We start from the raw sequence: 26758 nt of genomic DNA on the forward strand, positions 1-26758 counted from the left end.
TATGTAACACTCCTGATCTTCCTTCATCTTTTAGTCCCCCCTGCAAGTGGACTAAAACAGCCCTTTCTACACCTTCAGGGTGGGCACCTGGGTCGTGTGTTGCAGCTGAGATGGTGATGCAGCCAAGGCGTGCAGAAATGGTTTTCCCACGGCCTGCCTTTGGAGGAGGCCCGGTTTGACCTTACTGCTCTGTCCTTGGGCTAAAATAGCCACTTAGCCCTGGCCGGGCTGAGGAGGTTCCGTGGGCTGGGGAAGTGGCCAGGTCAGGCTTCCTAACAGGCCTGTGGTCAGAAGAGGCCACGTCCTTACCCGACAGAACACAGCTCCCAACCCAAATGGTCCCTGAGCCTGTATGGTCCCCGGGTGGTGGCGGTCCGCCCGCCTCCAGGTGTCGGTGTGTCTGCAGTGGGGGGAGGGCCGGCTTGCTTTCTCGGGTGCTAGCTCCCCATCCCCAGAGACCTCCCCATAGGCTGCACGGCTGGGTTACAGGCATTTGAACCCAGCCATTTGCCGAGAGCGCCGGGGAGATGTCTGCTTCGAATGCGCCCCTGGCGTTGGTGTAAGTGCACCCACAGGTGCGGGCGCTTCAAGATGGTTCCCGGGCGGGAAGTGTGGGAGACCCCTCGGAGGATGTGCCAGTTGAGCCCGGCCTTGGGAGGAACAGAAGTTTAGATGTTTCCTCAGTGGTGACGTAGAAAAAGCATTCCAAGAGGGAAATGGAGGGCAGGCTGGGGTCTTGGTCTCTGTGATGGCTCCTTGGGCGAGTGGGGCTGTGGGGGCAGAAGAAAGGTTGGCTGCAGCTGGGCCGGAGCTTCGCTAGAATCCTCCGGGCCTTTTGGACTCGGTCCTTTGTCCTCCCCACACGAGAGGGGCGGGCGGCGGCCGGCGCTGGGTCCCACCTCCCTGCGCAGGTCTTGGCCGAGAAGCCCGGCCAGGTCCGCGGCGGGAAGGCGGGCTGGGACGGCGGCGGTTCTCCCGGCTCCGCAGACCGGAGGGGCCGAGGCGCGCTCCCGCCACAGCCCTCTCCGGGCCGGGGCCGCGCCCCGGAAAAGCGGGGTTTCCGCGGGCCGAAAGGACGGCGGGGGAGGGGGCCCGGGCCGGCCGGCCGACGCGCCGCGGAGCTGAGGAGCGGGGCCGGCCTGTGCGCGGGCCGCCGACCCCCGTCCTGGGCAGCGAGGCGCCCGCGCGAGCCCGGGCCCCGCCCCTCGGCGCTGGGTGGGGCCGCGGAGCCGGCCGCTCGGACACGCCCACTCACTGTCTCGGCGGCGCGAGCCGCAACAGGCAGCGGCGGGCGAGCGCGAGGGCTGCGCGCCGGGAGGCCCCGCGCCTGCGTGCAGCTTCTCGCTCGCTCGCGCGCTCGGCGGGCGGGCTGAGGAGACCGGTCGAGCCCCCGCCGCCACCGCCGCCGGGGAGAAGCCTGGGCGTCCTCTCGGCGTCGCTTCGGTTCCTGTGACCCCCGCGCCCCTCACCCCCGGCCGGGTCATGGCGGAACGTGGAGGGGCGGGCGGTGGTCCCGGCGGCGCGGGGGGTGGTAGCGGCCAGCGAGGCTCTGGGGTCGCCCAGTCTCCGCAGCAGCAGCCGACGCCACCGCAGCCGACGCCGCAGCAGCCAACGCCCCCCAAGCTGGCCCAGGCCACCTCGTCGTCCACGTCCACCTCGGCGGTGGCCGCCTCCTCCTCGTCCTCGTCCACGTCCACCTCCATGGCCGTCGCGGTGGCCTCGGGCTCCGCGACCCCCGGCGGCCCGGGGCCAGGCCGCCCCCCCGCCCCGGTGCAGATGAACCTGTACGCCACCTGGGAGGTGGACCGGAGCTCGGCCAGCTGCGTGCCCAGGTGAGAGGGGACGGGGTCGGGCCCTGGGGCCGCCGGGCCGGACTGTGCTAGCCCCCGCCCTGCCCTTCCCCCCGGCCCATCGCCCAAGGGGGCGCCCCCTCCCTCCGCTCCCCCAGCTGCCCGCCGCCCAGCCCGGCCCGGGCCTGGCCTCCCAGGCTCTTCCTGCCGGGACCCCGCCCTCTCCTGGCAGCCCCACCTTCCGCCTCTGGCCGGGACCACCCTCTTCCCTCCCTCGGCGGGGCCTGGATTCGCAGCCGGGCATCCCTCCCGCCGACTGACCGAATCCGGCCTCCCTGACGGTCAGTTTCCCCGCGTCAGTCAGACTCTTTCCCGGCCTTGCCGGTGCCCGCGGGCTGTACATACGTTACATACATGTGGTGTCAGTCTCTCGATATTTCCCGATATGCCCAGCATCTGCCAAACCCGGCGGCCACCTTCTGCCGGTAAAGCCCATGTATGCTAGCCCGAGGGGCCTTTGGTCAGTCTTCAGCGCACATTCTGCCCCTGCCTCTGTGGTCCTGTGAAAGTCCTCTCTGTTTAGTGTGCCTGGAAGTGTATTTTTCATCCCCTCCCCCCCCTCCAGTAACTGGTCACATATTCTCCTAGCCCTGCAGGGCTACATCAGAGGACTGCCTTGTTCCTAAATTCAGTCCATTCCTATCTGTTGAAACCATCTGGGACTTTCCTTCCCTTGGTAGAACTTGCCCGACTTTGGGATATTTTATTTCTGTATCAGCAAGGGAATCTTTCTACAACCCTTTGGGGCCAGTATGCAGTGTCTTGGCGTTTACCCCTTGAATAGAACTGGGGCTGGGTTTGCTCAGTAAGCCCCGCCAGTGCCTGGAGGCGATCTGTTTGTCACCTCTGAGCTGATTCTGTGCCTTGGAGTCTTGGGTTCACTTTTTACTGTTAGCCCATTACCCCCCTCTTTATTTTGAATTATTTCATGCATAAAATTACACACACACACCCTAGATAGACTGTTAAAAAATGATGAGGAGCCCAGCCGGTGGCTCAGTGGTTGAGCGTTGACCTATGAACCAGGAGGTCACAGCGGTCAGGGCATATACCCGAGTTTTGGGCTCAATCCCCAGTGTAGGGTGTGCAGGAGGCAGCTGATAATGATTCTCTCTCATCATTAGTGTTTCTATCTCTCTCCCTCTCCCTTCCTCTCTGAAATCAATAAAAATATATTTTAAAAAATGATGAGTACATCTCTATAGTTGACTGAGCTTAAGAAATAGAGCATTATTACCACGTATGTTGAAGCCTCAGGATGCCCCTTCCTGACCACATCCCCTTCTTCCCCCACATAGCTAAACATTATTCTGAATTGTGTGTTTATCATTTCCCTTGTCTCTTAAAACTAATTTTATTATATTTATGCACCTCTAAATAATGCTTTCAAATTTGGAATGTTTTTGAAGTTTATGTAAATGCCATCATACTGTATGTGTTCTGTGACCTATTTTAGTGAGGTTTTTTTTTTTTTTTTTAACTTAACATCAGATTTATGAGAATCACTTTTAAGGTAATTGTAGTTTAAATATTTTCACTAATGGGTAGAATTTAATTATATGAATATGTCATAACTCTCCTTTTGGTGAACATTTGGGTTGTTTCCTGTTTGTTTACATGAACAGTCATACTTAAATATTTTTGTGCAGGACACCTGGTGCTCCTTGCAAAAGTTTCTTTCAGTTGTCCTCATATGTAGGGATGGAATGTCTTCGCAGGGCACATACAGCTGGAACTTTTAATGACTATGCGAGTTTGTTTTCCATTTGCCCCACTCTACTCTTCAGGTCCTTCGTGTTTGAGCTTTACTGATTCACTTTACTGATTTACACTTTTTTTCTCTGTGGGGTAATCAAGGAGCCACGTTAGTTTAGTTTGCTTTGGCCAGCACCCTACCACAACACCAAACTCAAGTGTTCGTCTCTTGGTCCTAAGCAGGCCTCTCTCTCTCTCTTTTTTTTATAGGCCCATCTCTAGCTGAAGTATTCTAATCTGCGTCTTTCAAACACACAAGCACTGTCTGTGCCCTTCCCACATGGAACCAGTGTGTTAGTACTTGCTTGCCCGTGCTTCCTTCACATCTATCACTATGCTTAGTGATATTTCGACAGCTGCCTTTTCTAGCTGGTTAGATGGAAAAGGAATAAGCTGATTGGAAAGAAGTTGCTGTGCAACGGGGGTGGGAGGTGAGGGTGAGAGAGGATGGGAGATGTAAATAAAATCGCCAGTTGCTTTTGATTTTTGACCTGCTCCATTTAGTCACGGAAAAGTTCATGTTTTAAGTTATTAGCCCAAGAAACAGCCAGACGTTCTGATCAAGTCTGTAATTATTATGCTGACTTGGCGTGAGAGGCTCAGGCTGCCTTGTTTTCACCTGCAGGGAGTTTGCAGTATGTCATGTCTACTGACCAATCCTTGAGATTGTCAGCTGTCCTGCTCCGACTTTGTTTTTCAGCCGACATCCTTGTGCCTCCCAGCTCCTTGTGGAACACTTGTGCTCTTTGAAGCATGCTGTTTTATCTGCAGGATGGCAAATAACACCCAGTGGGGAGAAAATAGCCCTTCAAATTATTAGAGTCATGTGGTTAATTTGAAGTCTCGGTATGCTTCATGTTGTTTAGAATATACTGGCAGTGTGCATTCTGTATATAGTCTAGAATTACATTCTTGTCTCGTGCAACTCACTGAGACAAACGTGAGATATCTGCACTTAAGACTTGTAAACATGATTGTGGATCTAAGGTTAACTATATATAAGAATTTTGTGGGATTCAGTCTTGTGAAATGTGATTCTCTATTTAGTCCAGAGAAGAGTTGGAAAGTTGAGTGTTAGGGTGGTCATGCTCCTTTTCTTGATTCCTACAGAAGTATAACTTGCTTTTGAAAAATATCCCTTTTCCTTTACTAGAGATTTATTAATTTTTATATTTTTAAATATATTTTATTGATATTTTTACAGAGAGGAAGGGAGAGGGATAGAGAGTTAGAAACATCGATGGGAGAGAAACATCGATCAACTGCCTCCTGCACACCCCCTACTGGGGATGTGCCTGCAACCAAGGTACATGCCCTTGACTGGAATTGAACCTGGGACATTTCAGTCTCCAGGCTGACACTCTATCCACTGAGCCAAACCAGTTAGGGTGCTAGAGATTTAAATCAAAATGAGCAATGTAGTTGTTTCTCAGTTACATACTCTGCCTTTATTTAACATTTACTAAATTCCCTTAGATCCTATAGTAATTTTTTAAATCATAAAAGTCAACTGTATTTCCCAGTGATCACCTCTAGAGAGTGAGAACCGAGATAAGATTAGAGCTTTTTTATGAGCAGGTAGGTCTATTATAGTTCTTTTATGAAATTTACAGCTATTGAAGTTGGCATTGTTTTCCCTCCATAGTAAGTAGTACTTCTCTACCTGTCATCTATGGTATGTATAGTGGTGTGACACCATGTAACACATTTATCCCTTCTCTTTGGTCTTTGTGAAGTTTTCCTGATGTTTTCCGTTTTTGAATTGCTTAAGTAGGAGAGGCAAAAAATTTTTTAAATTTCGCAAGTATACAACATTTTCTCGGTAGTGTAAATTATTAGGAGTCAAAAAGTGCTCTCCTGCATCACTTATAGACTATATCACATTTATCTTTGAGCAAAGCACATTTGCATATCCTTATTTGTACGTGTACTTAGGGAAAGAGTTCAGTAGTTATTAGTCACAATTTCTCCTTATACTTTTATTTCTTTTTAGTGGGTACTGAAGTTAAACCTTATTGTACAAAAGTGTTAGAGCCGAAGGAGGTGGCCATGGCTAAGTTGGCATGACTGGCCTGCAGTAGGAATGTTTTATGAAGGCACTTGGGGGCAGTTTCCCCTCTAACCAAAAAGCACTAGCCCAGTGGTCGGCAAACTCATTAGTCAACAGAGCCAAATATCAACAGTACACGATTGAAATTTCTTTTGAGAGCCAAATTTTTTAAACTTAAACTATATACATAGGTACATTGTTATTAACTTAATTAGGGTACTCCTAAGGCAGGGATGGCGAATCTATGACATGTGAACTCATTTTTTTGGTTGATTTTTCTTTGTTAAATGGCATTTAAATATATAAAATAAATATCAAAAATATAAGTCTTTGCCGAAACCGGTTTGGCTCAGTGGATAGAGCGTTGGCCTGCGGACTGAAAGGTCCCAGGTTCGATTCCGGTCAAGGGCATGTACCTGGGTTGCGGGCACATCCCCAGTGGGAGATGTGCAGGAGGCAGCTGATCGATGTTTCTCTCTCATCGATGTTTCTAACTCTCTATCTCTCTCCCTTCCTCTCTGTGAAAAATCAATAAAATATATTTAAAAAAAATATATAAGTCTTTGTTTTACTATGGTTGCAAATATCAAAAAATTTCTATATGTGACACGGCACCAGAGTTAAGTTAGGGTTTTTCAAAATGCTGACACGCCGAGCTCAAAAGGTTCGCCATCACTGTCCTAAGGCTTAGGAGGAGCCACACTCAAGGGGCCACAGAGCCGCATGTGGCTCGCGAGCCGCAGTTTGCCGACCACGGACTAGGCAAGCCAGGATATGCTCCTCTGTGTTCTTACTGTACATAGGGAAAATGCTTCCATACTTGAGATTTTTCACCCATTGATTAGGAATACTTCTATTCACCATCTATTCTAAGATGTGGGGGGAATAAATATAAAATAGGACTTGTAGATCCACAGGAGAAAGTACTTAAATGATAGATATAAAATAAATATAATGGATCAAATAAGGGAGACCTGATGAAATTTCTGTTATTTCCCTAGCATTAAAAGTCTTTGTACCTTCGATGATTTGAATGTCACATTTTGAGTGTTGAAATAGGATATCCTCTCTGGTGGGGTAATATTATCCATCGTCCCTGTGGAAGCTCAGATTCCTTAAGGCAGAAAGAGAATGACTTTCACAGAGTCCGTTTTACATGGATTGATTTACAGATCTTTTGGACACATTAGTGGTTATGTGATTTCTTTTTAAACCAGTTTTTCATTTTCTTAGCTGAGCCAGTAAGCCACCTGTTATTATTGGTACTTGCCTGGGTGTGCATGAGGGAGGTGCAAGTCAGAAAATGTGTGGGCTATTCACTCCTTCACCCCAGGAAGCCTCATCCTGCTTTGGCCTGGACTTGACAGCTCAGTGGGTCCTCTGAAATTTGGAGTCAGCTTGGCTTGCATCTGCCGCATCACATTCTGGGAGTGACGTGGGAATGATTGCAAGAGCTGGTTTTCCCCCAGACTGCTTTTGGAGTGGTATCAAGGGCTCTTGAGAAAAGACAGGTGTTGAAGTTATATCATCCTTCAGAGGCCCATTGGGTTGGAATTGAGCAACGTTGTTGGGTTCTAGATTGGCAAGCACTGACAGAATCATCCCTTCTCTAGGCATAGTTAGAAGAATAACCAGCAAAGCCTCTGAGGGTTTTAGAAAACCAAGATGTGCCTGGGTACCAACTCTAGAGTGTTTCTCTCTTACTGCCATTCGTACACCAGCTTTCTGGTTTGAAAGCCTGCTGGACTTACATTCCAATCTTTTCTCTTATTAAAACCAAAGAGTAGCTGTAGTCACAGCTCACCAGTACCTGACCTCTAACTTGAGTAACACAAGAAGAAAAGGCCAGTAAATAATGATACATTGTTACTTAGCTTATATATTTTACATATATCTTCTAGAAAACCCTTCCTTAAAACATTCCATTCCACATTCAGTTATGTCTTATGTCATAAGCTGTTTTATCTTTAAAGCTGCCCTAATACATTAGCCACTAGTTGCATATGGCAATTAAAATTCAAATTAATTAAAACTTAAAAAATTTAAAGCTCTCTTCCTTATTTGCACTAGCCATATTTTGTTACACTATTTGCACTAGTGTCTTCTATATTGGACAGGGCAGATCTAGACATTTCCAGAAAGTTCTATTCGTTTTAGGGAGAAAATTGTATAAATATGGCATTTCTAGTATTAATATTTATTGTTTCTTCTTATTCATTTAAACTGAATACTTTTGTCCTTTTCCAGATTATTTTAAAATGCCTCTCCCCTCTTTTAAGGACTCATTAGTTTTCCTTTGTTAGTTTTTGTCCTCTAAACCATATCACTTTCTAAGTCTGCTCATGTCTTCCTGGTGCCTCCCTGCCATTTGTTCACCACAATTTTGATCTTAATATCTTTGAGAAAACTACCTGGAAGCATTAACTCCAAAATGGAGTTTAGATGGTAGGAGTATGTGTGATATTAATTTTTGTCCTTTTATATTATTTGGTGATTTCTAAACTTGCTGTAAAACTTCCCTAAATGACAGTCTGTATTTCAAAACCTTATTGTGAACAAGCTTTCCCCCAGGTTATTTATATATATATATTTTAGAGGCCTGTTGTATGAAAAGATTCGTGCAATAGCCCTTCCTTTTCCCTGGCTGCTGGCACCGGTTTTCCTCTGGCACCCAGCACCCAGGCCTTCGCTCTGGCCGGGCTCCGGCTGGAGCCGGCCTCGGGGCTGAGGCTTCGCTCCACTGCTTGGAGCCTATGTATGCAAATTAACCGCCATCTTTGTTAGGTTAATTTGCATACTCTCCTGATTGGCTGGTTAGCGTAGCGAAGGTACGGTCAATTTACATGTTTGTCTATTAAGACATGTAGAAAAGCATAATATGCAAATCAACCTGACGGCAGAATGACCATCACTATGACACACACTGATCACCAGGAGCTGCTCAATGCAGGAGCTGCCCCCAGGCAGCAGGCCCCAAACACCTGATCAAGGCCTGTCAGCCAACCTCTCAGTGCCTCCCCCTGGCCTCTCAGTCCCTCCCCCTGGCCAGCAGGCTCTGCTCGCCCAATGGGGAACGGGGAACGGGGAACCAGGGTTGGGTGGCGGTGGATGCAGGCAGGGCCAGGCCAAAGCGGGTGCAAGTGAGGGGCCCTGATCGCTCCACCGGTCACCCCACACACAGAGGGGTGGGAAGATTGGCCCTGATCACAGGCCAGGCCTAGGGACCCTACCCGTGCACAAATTTCATGCTCCAGGCCTCTAGTTTTGGATATAATTAGCATAGAAATTTAGACTGGTTATTGTGCTTAGATATAGGCAGGTGTTTTTTCTTTCCAAAGCATTTTGTGTGTTTGTCTGTCTTTGAGTTCCTTTGGTTCTTCTTTCCATAGGTGAGATATTCTTTGTAGCAAGTGTTTTGTTTTATTTTTTTAATAGTTTAGAAAACACAAAAGGCTTAGGAGCCACTTGTCATTTATTTGATCCCTCCTTACCTTTTCCTGACTCTTCTTTAAAAACACCAAATGGCTTCAAGATTTAGAGTGTAGCTTGTTTCCTCAAACATATTGCACTGTACTGTTTGTAATTCTACCCATCCTCTGCTACTCTAGTCTCCTCCCAGAAGGTGACCCCTGGTAGCAGTTCAGAGTGATAGTTAAAAATGAAGATCAGATCATGTCACTCTCCTCTTCATAATCTTCCCAGTTCACTCATTTAGCAAATGTTTATAGACCTACTAGTATGTGCCACAAACCATATCCTTGATTTCATAGAGTATACATTCTAGTGGGTGAAGATAAGAGATACTATAACTTTTCATCATATTTTGAATAAAACTCCTTTTTATGGCTTAGGAGATGCTTCCTGTTGTGGCCCCGTCCTCCTGACCTCATCTTTTATCACTCTCCCCTGTCCTCAGTTGGCTCCAGGCAAGCTGGGTGTAGGCACTGTCACCCATGCCTTTGGGCTTTTGCACTTGCTGTTCTCTCTACCTGGATGCTCTGCCCCAGATCATCATGTGGCTGGCTCCTGGGTATCATTAAGGTCATCACTCAGTTGACCTGCCACCTTGAAAGCTGCTCTCATCTGCCTAGTCTGTTCTGGGGGTTTATAAGTCTTCACAACTAGTTATCATTTGAAATAATCCTGTTCATTTATGTAGTTACTTTGTAGGTGCTTAATAAATACATTTGTTGATTGAACAGTGCCTATTTATTTATAATGTTTATTGAGTGAAATTCTATTTTACACAATTCATTCATTTAACACATATTTATTGAATGTTTCTATGTCCAAGCACTGCTCTAGGTGTTGGGGAAATGGCAGCAAACAGGCTGACAAAGTTCGTTATCTCCTAGTGTACATCTTAGTGAAGAGAGACAGATAATAAACAAATAACTAGATCTTTAACAATTAGGTAGTGAGTAGTGCCATGATGAAAAATAAGGCAGAGTTGGGCATTGAGAGTGTTGGAAGAAAGGCTGTTTTATTTTATATTTACTTATTTTTTTTTAGAATATATATTTTTATTGATTTCGGAGAGAAAGGGAGAGGGAGAGAGAGAAACATCAATGATGAGAGAATCATCGATTGGCTGCCTCCTGCACGCCCCGCATTGGGGATCAAACCCGCAACCCAGGCATGTGTCCCTGACCAGAATCGAACCTGGGACCCTTTAGTCCACAGGTGGATGCTCTATCCACTGAGCCAAACTGGCTAGGGCGATTTACTTATTTTAAAAATATATATTTGTATTGATTTCAGAGAGGAAGGGAGAAGGAGATAGAAACATCGATGAAAGAGACTGGGGATTGAGCCTGAAACTCAGGCATGTGCCCTGATGTGGAATCGAACCCGGGACCTCCTGGTCTATGGGACGATGCTTAATCCACTAAACTATATCAGCTGGGTGAAAGGTTGTTTTAGATAGGCTGGTCAGAGACCTCTGGTGAGGCAACATTTGGTCTGATGCCTGAATGACGTGAACCTGACTAATCTAGCACTTACCAGGTACCACAGGAACTTTCAGAGGCAGGTATTGAGATCCCTTTTCCAGAAAGGGAAATTGAAGTCCAGTGAGGTGAGGGCATTTTTGCAAGGCTACATAGTTTAGAGGTAGGTGGAACAGGGATTTGTCTTCATGACTCATGATTGTCTGACACCAGAGCTATTTATCTTTTTAAACTTGGTGTCCCCCAAGTCCCGTCTGGTTCTCATAGTTGACCCATAATATCTAATGCTTTATATGTTATCACATTAGAATTACAGAATGCTGCTCTATTACCAGATTTTAGATAGTGAGATGATTCATAGCATAGTGACTATGGGTATCAGTTCTGGAGCCAGTAGCCAGGATTTTAATCCTGACTCTGTTGTTTACCATTTGAGTGACTTGGGCAAATTATTTAATCTCTCTAATGCGTCAATTTTCTGATCTGTAAAATGGGCATAATAATCATCCTTACCCCTCATTTATTTTGAGGGTTAAATGAGATTAGTAAAGTTCAGTGCTTATGTGGCATATAGGAAATAGTTAAAAATATTAGCTGCTATTATTGCTATCTTACCTCCAGTTCAGCTTCTCTATCTCCTCCACACCCTCCAAAAACTGCTTTCTTTCTAGAATTAGGGCAGTTCTATTGATATTCTGATTACAAGGTCTTGAGTTCACTTTAGATACAGATCCTGCCAAACCCTAAGCTTAATAGATTAGAAAGTCAAAGCAAAATATTTTGGTTCTCTGACGCAGTGGCTGAGTTGGGATCCTGTTTCTACATCCTGCCAGTTTATATGAACGGAAGAGATGGTGCAGGCCCCGCCTGCAAACCACAACTTTGTTTTGAGCTGACTTGACTTGACAGCTTCCCTATTCCACCTGCTGACTTCTTTAGCTCTGCTTTGGCAGCCAGAAGAGCAACTAAACCGGTTTACAGCTAGCCATGTGTCACCAATAAAAGCTGACCGACTCTAAGGAAAATTGAGGGTTTGGGTTTAAATAGAGTTGATATTGTTCTCTTGTCTCCTTAAGCTTTCCTTTTTATGTCTCAGATTATAGAGAAACTGTACTGTCCTTTCACAGGAGAAACCTGATAATACATTTAAAGGCCTATCGTGAAACATTTGGATCTTTGTATATATGTTAGTTTTCTCCATTAGTAAGACTCAAGACTTTATTTTCCCATTTCAGTTGGAAATCTACAAATATATTTATATGTTTTAGTTCTTCCTTAATACATTAAGCAGATTAACCTCAAGTGTGGATCATGATGAATGCGATCCTCATAATGAACATCAGATCTTGAAATAAAGAGTACAGACTAGTACCTGGTGCGTAGCTATTTTTGAACTCATGTTTGCTGTTTTAGGTTGTTTTTTTGTTTGTTTTGTTTTTAATATATTTTATTGATTTTTTACAGAGAGGAAGGGAGAGAGATAGAGAGCTAGAAACATTGATGAGAGAGAAACATCGATCAGCTGCCTCCTGCACATCTCCTACTGGGGATGTGCCCGCAACCCAGGTACATGCCCTTGACTGGAATCGAACCTGGGACCTTTCAGTCCGCAGGCCGACGCTCTATCCACTGAGCCAAACCGGTTTTGGCTGTTTTAGGTTTTTTTTAAAAAAATATATATATATTTTTATTGATTTCAGAGAGAGGAAGGGAGAGGGAGAGGTAGAAACATCAATGATAAGAGAGAATCATTGATTGGTTGCTTCCTGTACAGCCCACAGTGGGGCTTGAGCCCACAACCCAAGCGTGTACCCAGACAGGGAATTGAACTGTGACCTCCTGGTTCATAGGTCGGCATTCATCCACTGAATCACAGTGGTTTTGGTTTTGTTTTTGTCTTTGTTTCTCTCCATGGCTATCTATGCCTCCTTTCTGCTTTGTTGCTTCTACTAATATACCATGGGCTGAAGAACAGGATAATAAAAAATGTTAAGAATGAATGGACTTGCCCTAGCTGTTTTGGCTCAGTGGATAGAGTGTCGGCCTGCAGACTAAAGGGTCCTGGGTTTGATTCCCGTCAAGGGCACCTGCCCAGGTTGCAAGCTAGATTCCCAGTGGGGGACTTGCAGGAGGCAGCCGAGCAATGATTCTTTCTCATTGATGTTTCTATCTCCCTCCCCCTCCCCCTCTCTCCCTCTCTCTCCCCCTCTCTCCCTCTCCTTTCCTCTCTGAAAATCAATAAAAAATATTTTTTAAAAAAGGAATGAATGGGCTCTGAATCAAGGGGCAGTAAAATACAGCATTAGGAATGTAGTCAATGATATTGTAGTAACTATGTGTGGTGCCAGGTGGGTACTTGAAATATCGGGGGATCACTTTGTAAACTATATTGTCTAACCACTAAGCAAGAATGAATAGGCTCTGAATATAAGACTAAGAGTAATGGGCAGTATAATCTGAGAACATGAGAGTAACAGCTGGGTGTTTTAGGAGTGAAGAAGAAACATTCTCCTTACTTGGTTTAGGTTGTGCTCCAGAGAGGGAGGATTGCTGGTGAGTTTAGGGTCGGAGTTTAATCTTCTAAAGTCTTAGGGAATCAGAACCCCTGTTGAATATACAGTTAGAGATACAAGTAAAATTTTACATTTGAATTGGAGTATTATGTATTAGTAAATAAAGCACCAGAGCCCTATAGCTAATTTTTATTGATTACCTCTGGGCAAGTCACTTTTCTTCCTGGAAGAAACAGCAAGGATACCGTTTTGTTTTGTTTTTTTGGTTTTGTTTTGTTTTTGCTTTGTTGATTTGCTATGAAGAGAAATAAAAGGTTTGTAAAATATTTGAGCATCTATATTCTTTTTTTTAAATTTTTTTTTTTTTTATTGATTTCAAAGAGGAAAGAAGGAGAGAGAGATAGAAACATCCATGATGAGAATCATGGATCAGTTACCTCCTGAAAGTCCCCCACTGGGGATCAAGCCCACAACCCAGGCATGTGCCCTTGACCGGAAGCGAACCCAGGACCTTTCAGTTTGCCGGCCAGTGCTCTATCCACTGAGCCAAATGGCTAGGGCAAGCATCTATATTCATAGACATATTACCTTAATATCTTTACAGTGAAGCTATGAATATGATAGTATATTTGTAGATCTGACTCACATGAGTTATCATTTACAATGTCTTCACAGGTAGGTTTTTGTTTGGCATTTTTAGTTCATATCCAGTGGAATGTGGCAGTGTTATCTACCTTAAGTCTTTTTTTTTTTTAAAGGAATCAGCGGTGACTGAAGGGGGAGGCAGACTATTTTTTTAAAATTTTATTTTTATTTTTATTGATTTCAGAGAGGAAGGGAGAGGGAGAGAGAGATAGAAACATGAATGATGAGAGAGAATCATTGATTGGCTGCCTCCTGTACATCCCCTACTGGGGATCAAGCCCACAACCTGGGACCCCTCAGTCTGCAGGCCGACACTCTATCCACTGAGCCAAACCAGCTAGGGCTACCTTAAGTATTTTGTTTAATAAAATTGTCTCATCAAAATTAAAAGATGTGGAAAGTAGTCTGCAGCATTCTGTCATTTCTGCCATGCACCATGTTTGCTGTGGATGAAAATGAATAAGCAACTGTAGAAACCAAGGTCCTCTGGGAACATAAAAACTCTTGTGGCTATTAATGGATTTAATTGTATTTCCTCTCTGCCACCAAAATGTGCAATAAATTGTTTATGCCCTTGCTTTTAATGGGGAGAATTATTCATTAACTGTATGTAATATCATTATCGCTTTGTTTTTGTTATAGATAACTTTATCTTTCCTTAAAAAACACACAATATACACAAAAAACAAAAACAACACTTATAAATAGAAATAACTTATTTTTAATTTTTTAAAAAAATCCTCATTTGAGGTAATGCATGGGGTGGGCGGGGGGGGGGGGGAACCACATCGATATGAGAGAAACATTGATCAGTTGCCTTCTGTCCGCACCCCAACCAGAGATCAAACCTGCAACCCAGGTATGTGCCCTGACCAGGAATTGAACCAACAACCTTTCGGTGCACAGGAGGATGTTCAACCAATTGAGCCAATCCAGCCGGGCAGGAATAGCTGTAATATTATTAAACATTGCCCATTCATATTTATTTTTATTTTTTATTTTGAGAGTACATTTATCAAAGCTGGGACAGTGAAACAAGAAAGAGCTTAGGGTGGAAGAAGCAATAGGCAAGCATAGGTGGAGATGCTTTGACTCACTGGCAAATCAGAGAAAAGGGAGCCTTGGAGACAGGTTCAGGGGGTTTGGGAAAGGCTGCTGTTGCCCATTGCTCCTCGGTTGCAGGTGTCCTGGGTTTCCTTAGAGTTTAGGAAATGCATCCCTGTGGGGGAAGGAGTTGGAGAAGGGAAAAGTTCGGGCGTGCTCTCGGGAGAGAGAGCACTCCACCCATTAATCTTCTGGGTTGATTTTTCTCTCCATGGAGAAAGAGGAATCTCATTGGATAAATAAAAACTTTGGTTGGAAATGGGAAATGCTCTTTTAAACTAAGATTTGGCATAAGATTAGTTTGGTATGCTTTGGACTTAGGCCAAGTGATATGTTTACTTAGTTCTCAGGCAGCCTCACTGATAAATGAATGCCATGTCTCAGTGTGGTGACGCATCATCTTATTTGAGTTCATTTAAGAGATGATTTTATAGAAAAATGACTGGAATGATGCTCTGTTTTGTTTTGCTTTGTTTTGTTTGATGCTCATTCAAGAATTTCCCCCTATTCTTATATCTGGAGGAAAAATATCAGCAAGTTGCTATAATCTCTTTAAAATCGTGAGTCCAAAATGCTTTGGCTTTAGAATTTGGTCTCTTATTTGGCTTTACCTCACCATGTGGGTTTGGATATGTCTCTGTAACTCTTCCTCTATCTAATAGTAATTTTATTTAGTCGGCAGATACATTGCACATCATATACTATTGACCGAGGAGAGAGCAGTCAATAAAATAGACACAAATCAGAGGCTTGGGAGGTGTATGGTGGGGTGGAGGGGGTCAACGGGAAAAAACAACAACAAAGGGGACATCTGTAATACTTTCAGCAATAAAGATAAATTTAAAAAACAGCTTTCACCTAGAAAACAAACAAAACAAACTCTCCTGCTTTCCTGAGAGTTACCTTCCAGGGGCAGGGTGGGCAGCAAATGAGTGAGCCAGTGATAAGTGTATGTAAGATGGGAAAATTAAAGTGGGAAAGGGGGATTAGCAGGGCAGGGAGTTTTAGGGTTTTGAATAAGGACATCTAGAAGACCTCAGGTGGTGAGCAGTTCTTGTGGAGCACACATTTAATCAAGTCAGTAGAGGGAAACAGCAAGTATTGGTAGATTCCAGGAACATCCAGGAAGTCAGTGGACTGGAGCCAAGTGAGCAAGGCGGAGAGTAGTGGAAGAGGAAATTAGGTAAATGGGACCAAATCTTGTAGGCCATTAGAGGACTCTGGTTTGACCTTGAGTGAGATGGGAAGCCATAGGGGGTTTCAGCCAGCAAAGAGGCATGGTAATGACTTCTATTTTTATTTATTTCCTTTTTTTTTTTTAAAGATGTTTTCAAGTTACTTAAAAAAATAATTTTATTGATTTCAGAGAGGAAGCGAGAAGGAGAGAGAGAGAGAAATAGAAACATCAGTGATGAGAGAGAATCATTAATCAGCTATCTCCTGCATGCCCCACACTAGGGAGCAAGCTTGCAACTCAGCATATGCCCTGACTGGGAATTCAACCGTGACCTCCTGGTTCTTAGGTCGACGCTCAACCACTGAACCCTGGTGGCCAGGCATGACTTCTATTTTAAAATGTCCACTGGCTGCTATGTGTAGAATAGCCTTTAAAGAAGGACAGGAGTGGGAGCAGGGAATCCAGTTAGGAGTATTATGATGATGTAGTGGGAGCTGATGTTGGCATGGCCCAGGATAGCAGAGGTGGAGAGATGAGAAGTCTTCAGATTCTGGGTATATTTTCAAGATTAAAGAATTTGCTTATGGATTAGATTTGAGGTATGATAGAAGAAAATGATTCAAGGATGACTTCAAAGTTTTTTACCAAAAAAAATTATAATTGTCATTTCTTTAAGTGACATTATTTGAGAAAGAGATCTGTGTTATAGAACTCTTCAAAGTTGTTGAGGATGTTTTGTTTCTACTTTTGCTACTGGGAATTCCCTTGGGAATTTACTGAATGATGCTAATCCATAGCTTGGCAACTGATTGTATTAAATATCTAGATGAATTCCTTTTTGTTGTTGTTTGTTTTGTTAATCCTCACATGAGGATATTTTTCCCATTGCTTTTCAGAGAGAGTGGAAGTGGGGGGTGGGGAGGGAGAAATATCAATTAAGAGAGTCTATCAATTGTTTGCTTCCTACTTGAGCCCTGACTCAGGGTGGGGAGCGAACCCTCAACTCAGGTATGTGCCCTTGACCAGAACTGAACCCGAGACCCTTTGGTGAGACGGTCAGTGCTCTAACCATTGAGAACACTGGCTAAGGCTAGATGAATTTTTTTTATGCTGTGGGCCATGTTGAAGCTATTGGAGCAGTTGAGTCTTAACATCCCTCATTATTCTGCTTTCATAATTGCTTGATCTGGTATCTCCTCTGTGATCCTTACTTGTTTGATGGTTCTTGATGAGGGAGATATATTGCAGTAGCTATTACCAACAATAGAACATATCCTTTATCACTAACCCAGTGAAACTGAAAAGTAAAAAACATGTTTTTTTGTTTTTCATTTTTTTTAAATGACTGGTTTCCCACAGTAGACAGCCTGTCTGTGCTTCCTAGGAGCTGCTCTGTAAGGACTCTTGCTGCAGAATGAGCTAATTTGTGTAATCTTGAAGGTGGAGCTATTTTTGAAAGAGAACAGAAAAATAATGGAGCCCTTTGCTTGTGAATGCCAAATTGGGTCTAACTGGAAAAGGCCTCAGTTAGATCTTGTAATTTGAACTCTTGTTTTCCCCTTGTTCTGCTTACCACGTCTAGTTTATGATAGATATATTCAGGTAATTGCTCTTGAAAATGGCAGCTGGGTTTTTCTTTTCTTTCTTTTTCTTTTTTTTAAAATTTTATTACATTTTAGATAAATTTATTACATTTGGCTAACACAAGTAGCATAAAAGAATAGCTACCGAGTTCAAGAATTAGAATTCTTTTGCAGTTCTTTTGATAGGCTGATGGTTTGTAACTGGTTCTCAACATTCCCAGACTTTATGGCCTGTTTTCCATCCTTAAATCGAAATTCCCAGACAATAGAATTTACCAACATGTCTACAACATCTTAATTGTAATATAAAGGAGAAATGAAAGGAGGGCTAATATGTATTTCCAAATGTCAATTCCCAGAAGACATTTGTAAATGCTCAAAGCACATTAGTAACTGTAGCCGTCAGGTGCTTGCAGGTACACCTGGCTTATCTCTGTGAACATGACCCATAGATAGAGACTGATACAGGTGTATTGCGTGGGTGACTCATGATATGTGGCAATGCCACCCATGTATGGTTTTCTAGAATGGTGAATAAATCTTTAAGTTCTACATAAAACTAAAACAGTCTTTCCTTTATTTACATAGTATATTCCTGGAAAATTCAGTGTATATTGCATGGTGGAAAATTTAGTTTCAGTGTAAAAATCTATTTAGTTCTAGGCGTAGATAATTATAAACTGCTTTTTATTTACATATGTATGTGTTCAGCAGGATCAAAGGCAGATTTATTATGAAGTGTAAGCTTTATGGCCCTTCATGTACACATGTACTCAGGCTACTTTAATGGCCCTACATCTTTTTTTTTTTTTTTTTTTTTTAGAATAATTTTATTGATTTTCAGAGAGAGAGGAAGGGAGAGGGAGAGAGAGAGAAACATCAATGTGAGAGTGAAACATTGATCAGCTGCCTTCTGCATGACCCCTACCAGGGATCAAACTCACCACATAGCTATGTGCTCTGACCTGGAATCGAACCAGCAACCATTTGGTGCGCAGATGATAACCGACCAACTGAGCCACACTGATCAGGGCCCTTTACCTCATTTTTATATATATATAAAAATATGTTTTTATTGATTTCAGAGAGGAAGGGAGAGGGAGAGAGAAATAGAAACATCAGTGACGAGAGACTGATCAACTGCCTCCTGCATGCCCTACACTGGGGATGGAGCCCACAACCTGGACATATACCCTGACCGTGATCTCCTGGTTCATAGGTTGATGCTCAACCACTGAGCTATGCCGGTGAGGTCTATACCTCATTTTTAAAGAAAACTTTTTATTGAAATTTAATACGTAGAAAAGTACACATAGAATAAGTACAGTTGATGAATTTTTACAAACTGAATATACCTATATTAGGAAACAGAACATTACCAATATCCCAAAACATTGCCTTGCCCCCTTCTAATCACTGCCTCTCCCCTCCCCAAAGATGACTAGTATCCTAACTTCTAATAGCATTACTTAGTTTTGCCTCCTTTTGTACTTCATACAATGTGCACTCTTGCATCTAACTTTATTTTTAAAAATTTTAAATTGATTTTTAGAGAGCGAGAGGGAGGGAAGGAAGAAAGAAGGGAGGGAGAAAGAGAGAAACATCGATTTATTGTTCCATCTATTTATGCATTTATTGTTTGATTTTTCTATGTGGCCTGACCAGGGATTGAACCCAAAACCTTGGCATATCGGGATGATGCTCTAACCAGCTGAGTTACCCAGTCAGGGACCATCTTACGTCTTTTGCTCAACCAGATGTTTGTATGATTCATTCAGTTGTTGCATGTAGTTGCATTTCCTATGTTCTTATTGTTGTATAGCATTCCATGTGTGACTATATCACAGTTTAACCATTCTGCTGGTGATGGCCGAATGGAAGAGTTCCAGTATGGGGCTATTATGAATAGTGCTACTGTGACCATTCTTTTACATGTCTATTGGTGGATATAAGCACTCTCATGTATTTAATTTCATTTCCCTTGAGTTCATAACCAGGAGTGGAATTGTAGGATGAGGGGGTATAAGTATGTTCAGCTTAGCAATGGTGAGAGTTCCAGTTGTGCCACATCTTCACCCACTGTTGGTATTCTTTGTTGTTTTTTTTTTTTTCATTTTAGTCATTCTGGTTGGAGGTAAAATGGTTTCTGAAAAATCAGACAGAGGCCGAAAACCAGGACTACAGGCTTTATTAGAGGAGAAGGACCTCCCGGGCTGTCTCACAAGGGGAGGACAGTAGCACGTGCAGGGGTGGGCACGCCTTTTGAGGGGCGGAATGGGAAGGGGTGGGGGGCTTAGTGTACTCAGCGCACACTGATTGGTGGCTTACTGCATTGTCCATATAGGACAAGGGCTTAGGGTATTTGGCAGGTGTGGATTGGTGGTCCAATGTATAGTCCATATAAGGTACCTGGTTAGTCACTCAGGTATTTCTGGGCTGCAGGTTACGTCATACTCCACCCACCAGTTGGGGGGAAGGGAGGATCTATCAGTTTCTCCAGTAGGTTTAATTTGCATTTCCCTCATGATGTTGAGTACTTTTTCATGAACTTACAAGCCTCTTGGAATATCCTCTTTTATGAATTGTCTGTTCAGGTCATTGCCCATTTTTCTGTTGGGTTTTCTGTGTTTCTTATTGACTTGTAGGAGGTTTTTTTTCTTACAAATATCTTCTCATACTCTGTGAGTTGCTTTTTTACTCTTTTAATGGTGTCTTAGTATGAACAGAAATTCTTAATTTTAGTTTAGTCCAATTTTCTCCTTTATATTTAGTGCCTTTTATGTGCTATTTTAAAAAAACCTTATTTTATGGGGGTGGGGGGTGGGGTGGGGTGAGGAGGATTATGGGGGGGATTGTTAGGGGAGTGGGGAAAGGGGGCAGTTACTGGAGAACTTACATGCATATATGCATAGCCCCCATATGGACACAGACAATAGTTTGACGAAGGCCTGGGAGGAGCGGGTGTAGGGTGGAGGTCAACTGGGAAAAAACCCCCACAAAAACAAAGGGGACAGCTGTAATACTTTCAACAATAAAGATACATTAAAGAAATCTTAGTCTATTTTAAGATCATGAAGATGTTCTCTTATATTTTCTAAAAGCTGAATGGTTTTACCTTTCACATTTAGATCTATATCTAATCCATCTGGAATTGATGTTTGCATGTGCCTGAGGGGTTAAGATAGATTTCCCCCATGTGGATATTTAATTAACCCTGCACTGTTTATTTAAAAGATCTTTTCCCCCCTGCTCTGCATTGTCACGTTGATCATCAGTCATGTGACAGTTTACCTTTTAGACTATGGGCTCTGTACCATTGGTCAGTTTGTCAGCATTTGTACTGTTGTCCCCTGTCTCTGTTATCTGTTTGTAACCAGCCTGTTCCCTGGTGGTCTGAGTCTTCAACTTTGTGCTTCATGATTGCCTTGACTCGCTTTTGCTCTTTGCATTTAAAAAAAGAATTTTAGAATCAACTTTTCAACTTTCATAAATTTTTTGGAGAATTTTATTAAGATTCATTGACTCTGTGGATTAATTTAGAGAGAATGAAAATTTTAAAAATAGTGAGTTTTTAATTTCATGGACACAGTGTGTCCCTTCACTTATTTAGATCTTCTTTAAATGATTTTGCACTTTTTGGCAAAGAACTGTTGTACATCTTTCTTTAGATGTATTCCTAAATATTTGATATTTTAAAATCCTAGACCTAATTTTGACATTGTAATTTTGTCTGCTTTTTCATATAGAGATAGATGACCCTCCAGCTTATATAAGCTTTAGGCTCTACAAAACCTGGTTCTGCCCTGAGTGGAATGTTTTCACTTACAAGAATGTTGGAAATTGTGAAGGAAGCTAGTTATTTCTTAATTGTGCAGGACTTAAAGGAATTGTATGTTGTAGAATGCCTGGCATCCTTGTTTTTCCACCCACTAAATGTCAGTGAAGTCCCTGATCATTGTGACAATCCAGAAAGCACCCTAGAGGCGTTACCACTACCATTACTTTGTTGAGACTCACTGTTAAGACACTTTGCCTTTATTACAGTTATTATCCACAAAGGTAAAACTGCTCGAATGTCCTCAAGTGTGTTTGACTTTTTGTTTGTTTTAGGAAGAAACCTAAAAAAGTAAGGCAATAGTTTCACATGTTGCCCTCTACTGATATAATCTAGACTTTAAAAATTAGCAAATGATTAATCTTCACAGCTGGAGGGTCTTCCGTATAAAAAAACATACAAAATGTTTGCTTATTCAACAAACATATATTAAAAACATACTGTATGCCAGGAATGTTTGGGCATCAAGGATAAAGTAATGAATAAGAAAGTATACTTCCTCTTCTATAAAATTTAGTCTTTTATAGGGGAAGGGGACAAAAATAAACAAGATAATTTTAGATAGAGTATGTAACAGAAAAAAGTTAAAAGTAATATATTAATTGAGAAAATAACTGAAGGTACATGTTTGAGTCAGATGTGGCAGCCAGGGAAGGCCTATCTGAACTAAGGTCTGAATGACACAGGGAACATTCAAGTAACCAACTGAGATCAAAGCACTGCAGTCAGGGAACTGCAAGTGCAAAGGCCTTAAAGAGAAAAGAAACTATTCATGGAGTAGAAAAAAGGTTAGTGTGATAGAAATGTAGTGAACTAGGGGGAAGGGAGATAAGAAATGAGGCTGGAGAGGCAGGTAGAAATCAAGCCCAACAGAATCTTGTAGGTCACAATAAGTCTGGGTTTTAGCTCTTCTTTGGGAAGCGGGTGTGAGAAGGTGCTAAGCTGGAAAGTCTTTGAAGAGATGATAGAACCATATCGTCTCCATGAAAGCTACAAAGATTTAGCAACTGCTAAGAAAATCACAGATGCAGAACTGGAAGCAGTCAAGAAAAAAAGTTACCACCAAGTTCGACTGAATGAGCTCTTACAAGAGCATTGCTAATCTTATAGTCCTGAGCCTTCCAGTGGCAAGAAAAGGATCTACCGTATATCAGATTGGTTGTACATGGCTTGGTTGGAAATCCTCACAAAGAACCTCCCTCCTGTCTTATTAGTCAGAGGAAACCATAAAAATGTCCTGACATTTTACTCTTAAAACATGAAAAATTAGAACCCATTTAAAAAAAAAAATTTTACTGATTTTTTTTACAGAGAGGAAGGGAGAGGGATAGAGAGTTAGAAACATCGATGAGAGAGAAACATCGATCAGCTGCCTCCTGCACACTCCCTACTGGGGATGTGCCTGCAACCAAGGTACATGCCCTTGACCGGGATTGAACCTGGGACCCTTGAGTCCGCAGGCTGATGCTCTATCCACTGAGCCAAACCGGTTAGGGCGAACCCATTTTTACTAATGTATGGATAATTAAGAACTAATCTAATACTTTATTTTTTTATTTTTTTAAATATATTTGTATTGATTTCAGAGAGGAAGGGAGAGAGAGAGATAGAAACATCAATGATGAGAGAGAATCATTGATGGGCTGCCTCCTGCACACTCCCTAATGGGGATGGAGCCTGCAACCCAAGCATGTGCCTTTGACCAGAATCAAACCCAGGACCCTTCAGTCCGCAGGCCAACGCTCTATCCACTGAGTACTTTACAGTGTAAATCTGATTTGTGGTTATGAAAACCTCTGGAGATTATTATACCCCAGGATTCTACATAAACTTTGTCACAAATTTTTTATTAGTTAATGGGAACTATTTTCTTTTCTGTCAACTTAAGGGCAGTGTCAGAGTTAATGGTACACCTTTAAAAAAACATCTTTTGTCATTGCTGATAAAAAACAAAATTAAGCAAACCCATGCTGGCTTATGCTCATGAAAACCAGCAACCTGATTATCAGCTTCTCCAGGCAAACTTAATCTTTTGTTTGCTTCTAGGCCCCTGTAGAGGCTCCAGCCCCACAGTGCCTTCTCATTACATGCTTATTGACAGGCTTGTAGGGTAACATGGGTGGTTATCAAAGGAAAAGACCAACTGGGCAGGAAACGTGGTTATGCTTGCCCTTCTGAGAGGCTTATACCTACAATGAAGATTTGAAAATCAATAACTGAAAACTTTAAGAAGTACTGGAGTCTACAAAATGTTTAAAGCAGTTACCTAAATAAGGTTATATAATATAACACAGATTATATAGAGTGATTTGAGTGATCATTAATAATATACAGCTTCAATTTGCTGCTGACTGAAATGTATATTAGCTAGAATAGAAAGCAACACATACTCTAACTAAATGAGATATACTCCATTCTTAATATTTTAACTTTTCTTATTAAATACTAGTGGCCTGGTGAACAGATTTGTGCACATTAAAAGGAAATTAATTAGAAGGTGGCCGGCAGGGCGAGACCGTGTGAGATAGGCTGGACACGCCCTGGAGCCAACCTCCTGTGGTCCCTCCCTGGCTGGCCGCAACTGGGGTGGCACTGCAGCTTGAAGGGCATCTGTGGAGTGAGCGGGGTCCCTCCGGCAGGTCGGGTCCTTCGGCCTGGCCTGCGGGGATCAGGCTGAAACCAGCTCTCTAATATCCCCCAAGAGTATCCTGCAAAATTGCTGTCTGCACCCTGGTGGTCAGTGCGCGTCATACATACTGGTTGGTTGCTTAGCCTTTTATATATAAGTATATGTAAGTAAATCCACACTCAAGGGGCCATATATATACTAGAGGCCCAGTGCACAAAAATTTGTGCACTCGGGGGGGTCCTTCAGCCCCGCCAATGTCCTCTTGCAGTCTGGGACCCCTCGGAGGATGTCCACCTGCTGGCTTAGGCCTGCTCCCTGGGGGGATCGGGCCCAAGCTGGCAGTCAGACATCCCTCTGGCAGCCCGGCAGCCCTCGAGGGATGTCCACTTGCCAGCGGGGAGCAGGCCTAAGCTGCAGTCGGACATCCTTAGCGCTGCTGAGGAGGCAGGAGAGGCTCCCACCACCACTGCTGTACTGGCAGCCATCAGCCTGGCTTGTGACTGAGCAGAGCTCCCCCTGTGGGAGCGCACTGACCACCAGGGGGCAGCTCCTGCATTGAGCATCTGCCCCCTGGTGGTCAGTGTGTGTCATAGTGACCAGTCATTCCCAGTTGTTCTGCTGTTAGGGTCAGTTTGCATATTACCCTTTTATTATATAGGACTAGGAGTCCAGTGTGTGAAATCGAGTGCCCTGCCTTGACACCCGAACCTCTCTATGCAGAGCTCCAGCGTACCTGGTCCAGCCCCCTGATCCCTCTGGCCTTCTCTGGCCGCTTCAAGCCCTGCCCTCAATCCCTTGAGTCGCCTTGGGCTGGTCCCGCTTTCTCTGGGCTCCTCCCCGCTTCCTCCCAGTCTTTGGAGCAATGTGGCAGCTCTGCCCTGTCATGGTGCCCAAGGAGGAGGGCGTGGAAACCTCCCTTCTGCTGTGCTCCTTCCCCAGGCAGGTGAGCAGTGGGGCTCTATGAGTGTGAGTGGTGGGTAGTGAAGGACTGGTGAGGGGGGCGTTACGGGCTCTCACTCCTGCCCTCTCAGGCACGGGCCTCCTCTGGGCACCTCCCTGCTTCCACCCCATCTCTGGGAGCAATGCCCCGCCATGCATGCACAGGCAGCCTCCTCCTTAGCAGTTGTGACTGTGACACCATTAGGACCAATTAGCATATTACCTCTTTATAGATAGATAGATAGAATAGATTTTCAAATTTCCATCATAATGTTACTTTGCATATTTTTCTAATTAAGTGGTTAGCACAGATGAAATTTTCATAGATGTTTAGTAATTGAAAACCAACCACCACAAATTTTCAGACATTATAAAGAAATATATCCTGAATCATTTACTTGTTAACTTTATATAGTGATTGTATGGATTTAAAAAAAGCAATTAAAATGTAAAGTGGAGCCCTAGCTAGTTTGGCTCAGCGGATAGAGTGTTGGCCTGTGGACCAAAGGGTCCCAGGTTCGATTCCAGTCAAGGGCACATACCTCGGTTGTAGGCTCCTCCCCAGCCTGGGCCCTGATTGAGACTAGGAGGCAACCAATTGATGTGTTTCCCTCACATTAGTGTTTCTCTCTGTCTTTCCCTCTTTCTTCCACTCTCTCTAAAATCAATGGGAAAATATCCTCGAGTGAGGATTTAATAAAAAAAAGTGAAGTGGAGAAACTTGCAAAATTTGAAATATATAAGTACTGATTTTTTCCCCACTTTTGTTAGTATTCCTATAATACTTAGTCACATTGAAAAATCAATGAAATTTTATTTTCTGATGCATGGTTTGATTTTTTTCTGACATGTTTATCAGTTCTAACTTAGAAAATGTAAGGGAAACAGTGAACTTGAAATAAAAGCACTGAAATCCATCCCCGCCCCGCCCCCCCCAAAAAATAAAAAGAAGAAGAAAAAGTTTAGGTTTTAGCCCTGGCTTTTGTAGCCCTGACTTTAACATATTTCTTTTTGTTTTCTTGTTCCATTTTCCTTTTCCATCTTCACATGGAATATTTTCAAATACTCTGACAACTGTCAGTTCTAATTAGTAAAGTTAATGTCTTCAGTAGATGATTCTCTTTTTTAATGATAGAATTATACTTGCCCTGTTTTATAAATAGGTCTGTTGCAAAGGTTATTATTCAAACAGGACATAAATGTGATTAGAGCATTGGCCTGCACACCAAAGGGTCTTGTGGGTTTGATTTTCAGTCAAGGGCCGTACCTGTGCTGTAGGTTGGATCCTGGCCCCCATAGGGAACAGAAGGGAGAGTGGAAGCACACCAGTTGGGTGGCTACTGCATGATGCAGATGCTGACAGCTTGGACTACAGAGAACGTAAAGAAAACAGGAGAAACGGGAATGGTTTCAAGATAGCTTCAAAGTAGAATCAACAGCTCTTGCTAATGGTTTAGATATGGCAATACCATTTGTTGAGAGAACATCCAAATGCAGATGTTGGTGGGGTACTGGGTGTAATGTCAACAATAAAAATAAAGTTTAAAAATGCAGATGTCAAATAGGCACTTGGATATATGGGTTTGGAGCTAAGAGGAAAAGTAGGTGCTGGATATGTAGTGTATGGGATAGCATCTAAAGCTGAGAAGTAGATTACAGAATTTTGCTTCTAGAAGTAGTACCCATATAACTCAGTGCAATAGGATCGCACCAGATAAATAGCACTCCA

At 43.3% G+C, this 26758-nt stretch overlaps 1 protein-coding gene across 2 annotated transcripts in view; it reads left to right on the forward strand.

Annotated features, from left to right (window-relative positions):
- The first annotated feature begins 1249 nt into the window (after positions 1-1249).
- Positions 1250-26758, forward strand: part of PACS1 (phosphofurin acidic cluster sorting protein 1) — a 97221-nt gene continuing 71712 nt past the window's right edge. For both annotated transcript variants that reach the window (XM_081099848.1, XM_081099849.1), the window contains exon 1: positions 1250-1832. In XM_081099848.1, the coding sequence (XP_080955974.1) occupies positions 1483-1832 (350 nt within the window). In that variant the 5' untranslated portion in view covers positions 1250-1482. The remainder of the gene's footprint in view (positions 1833-26758) is intronic.

The sequence above is a fragment of the Myotis nattereri genome (genome assembly GCF_964212035.1).
Source record: "Myotis nattereri genome assembly, chromosome: 9".
NCBI lineage: Eukaryota > Metazoa > Chordata > Mammalia > Chiroptera > Vespertilionidae > Myotis > Myotis nattereri.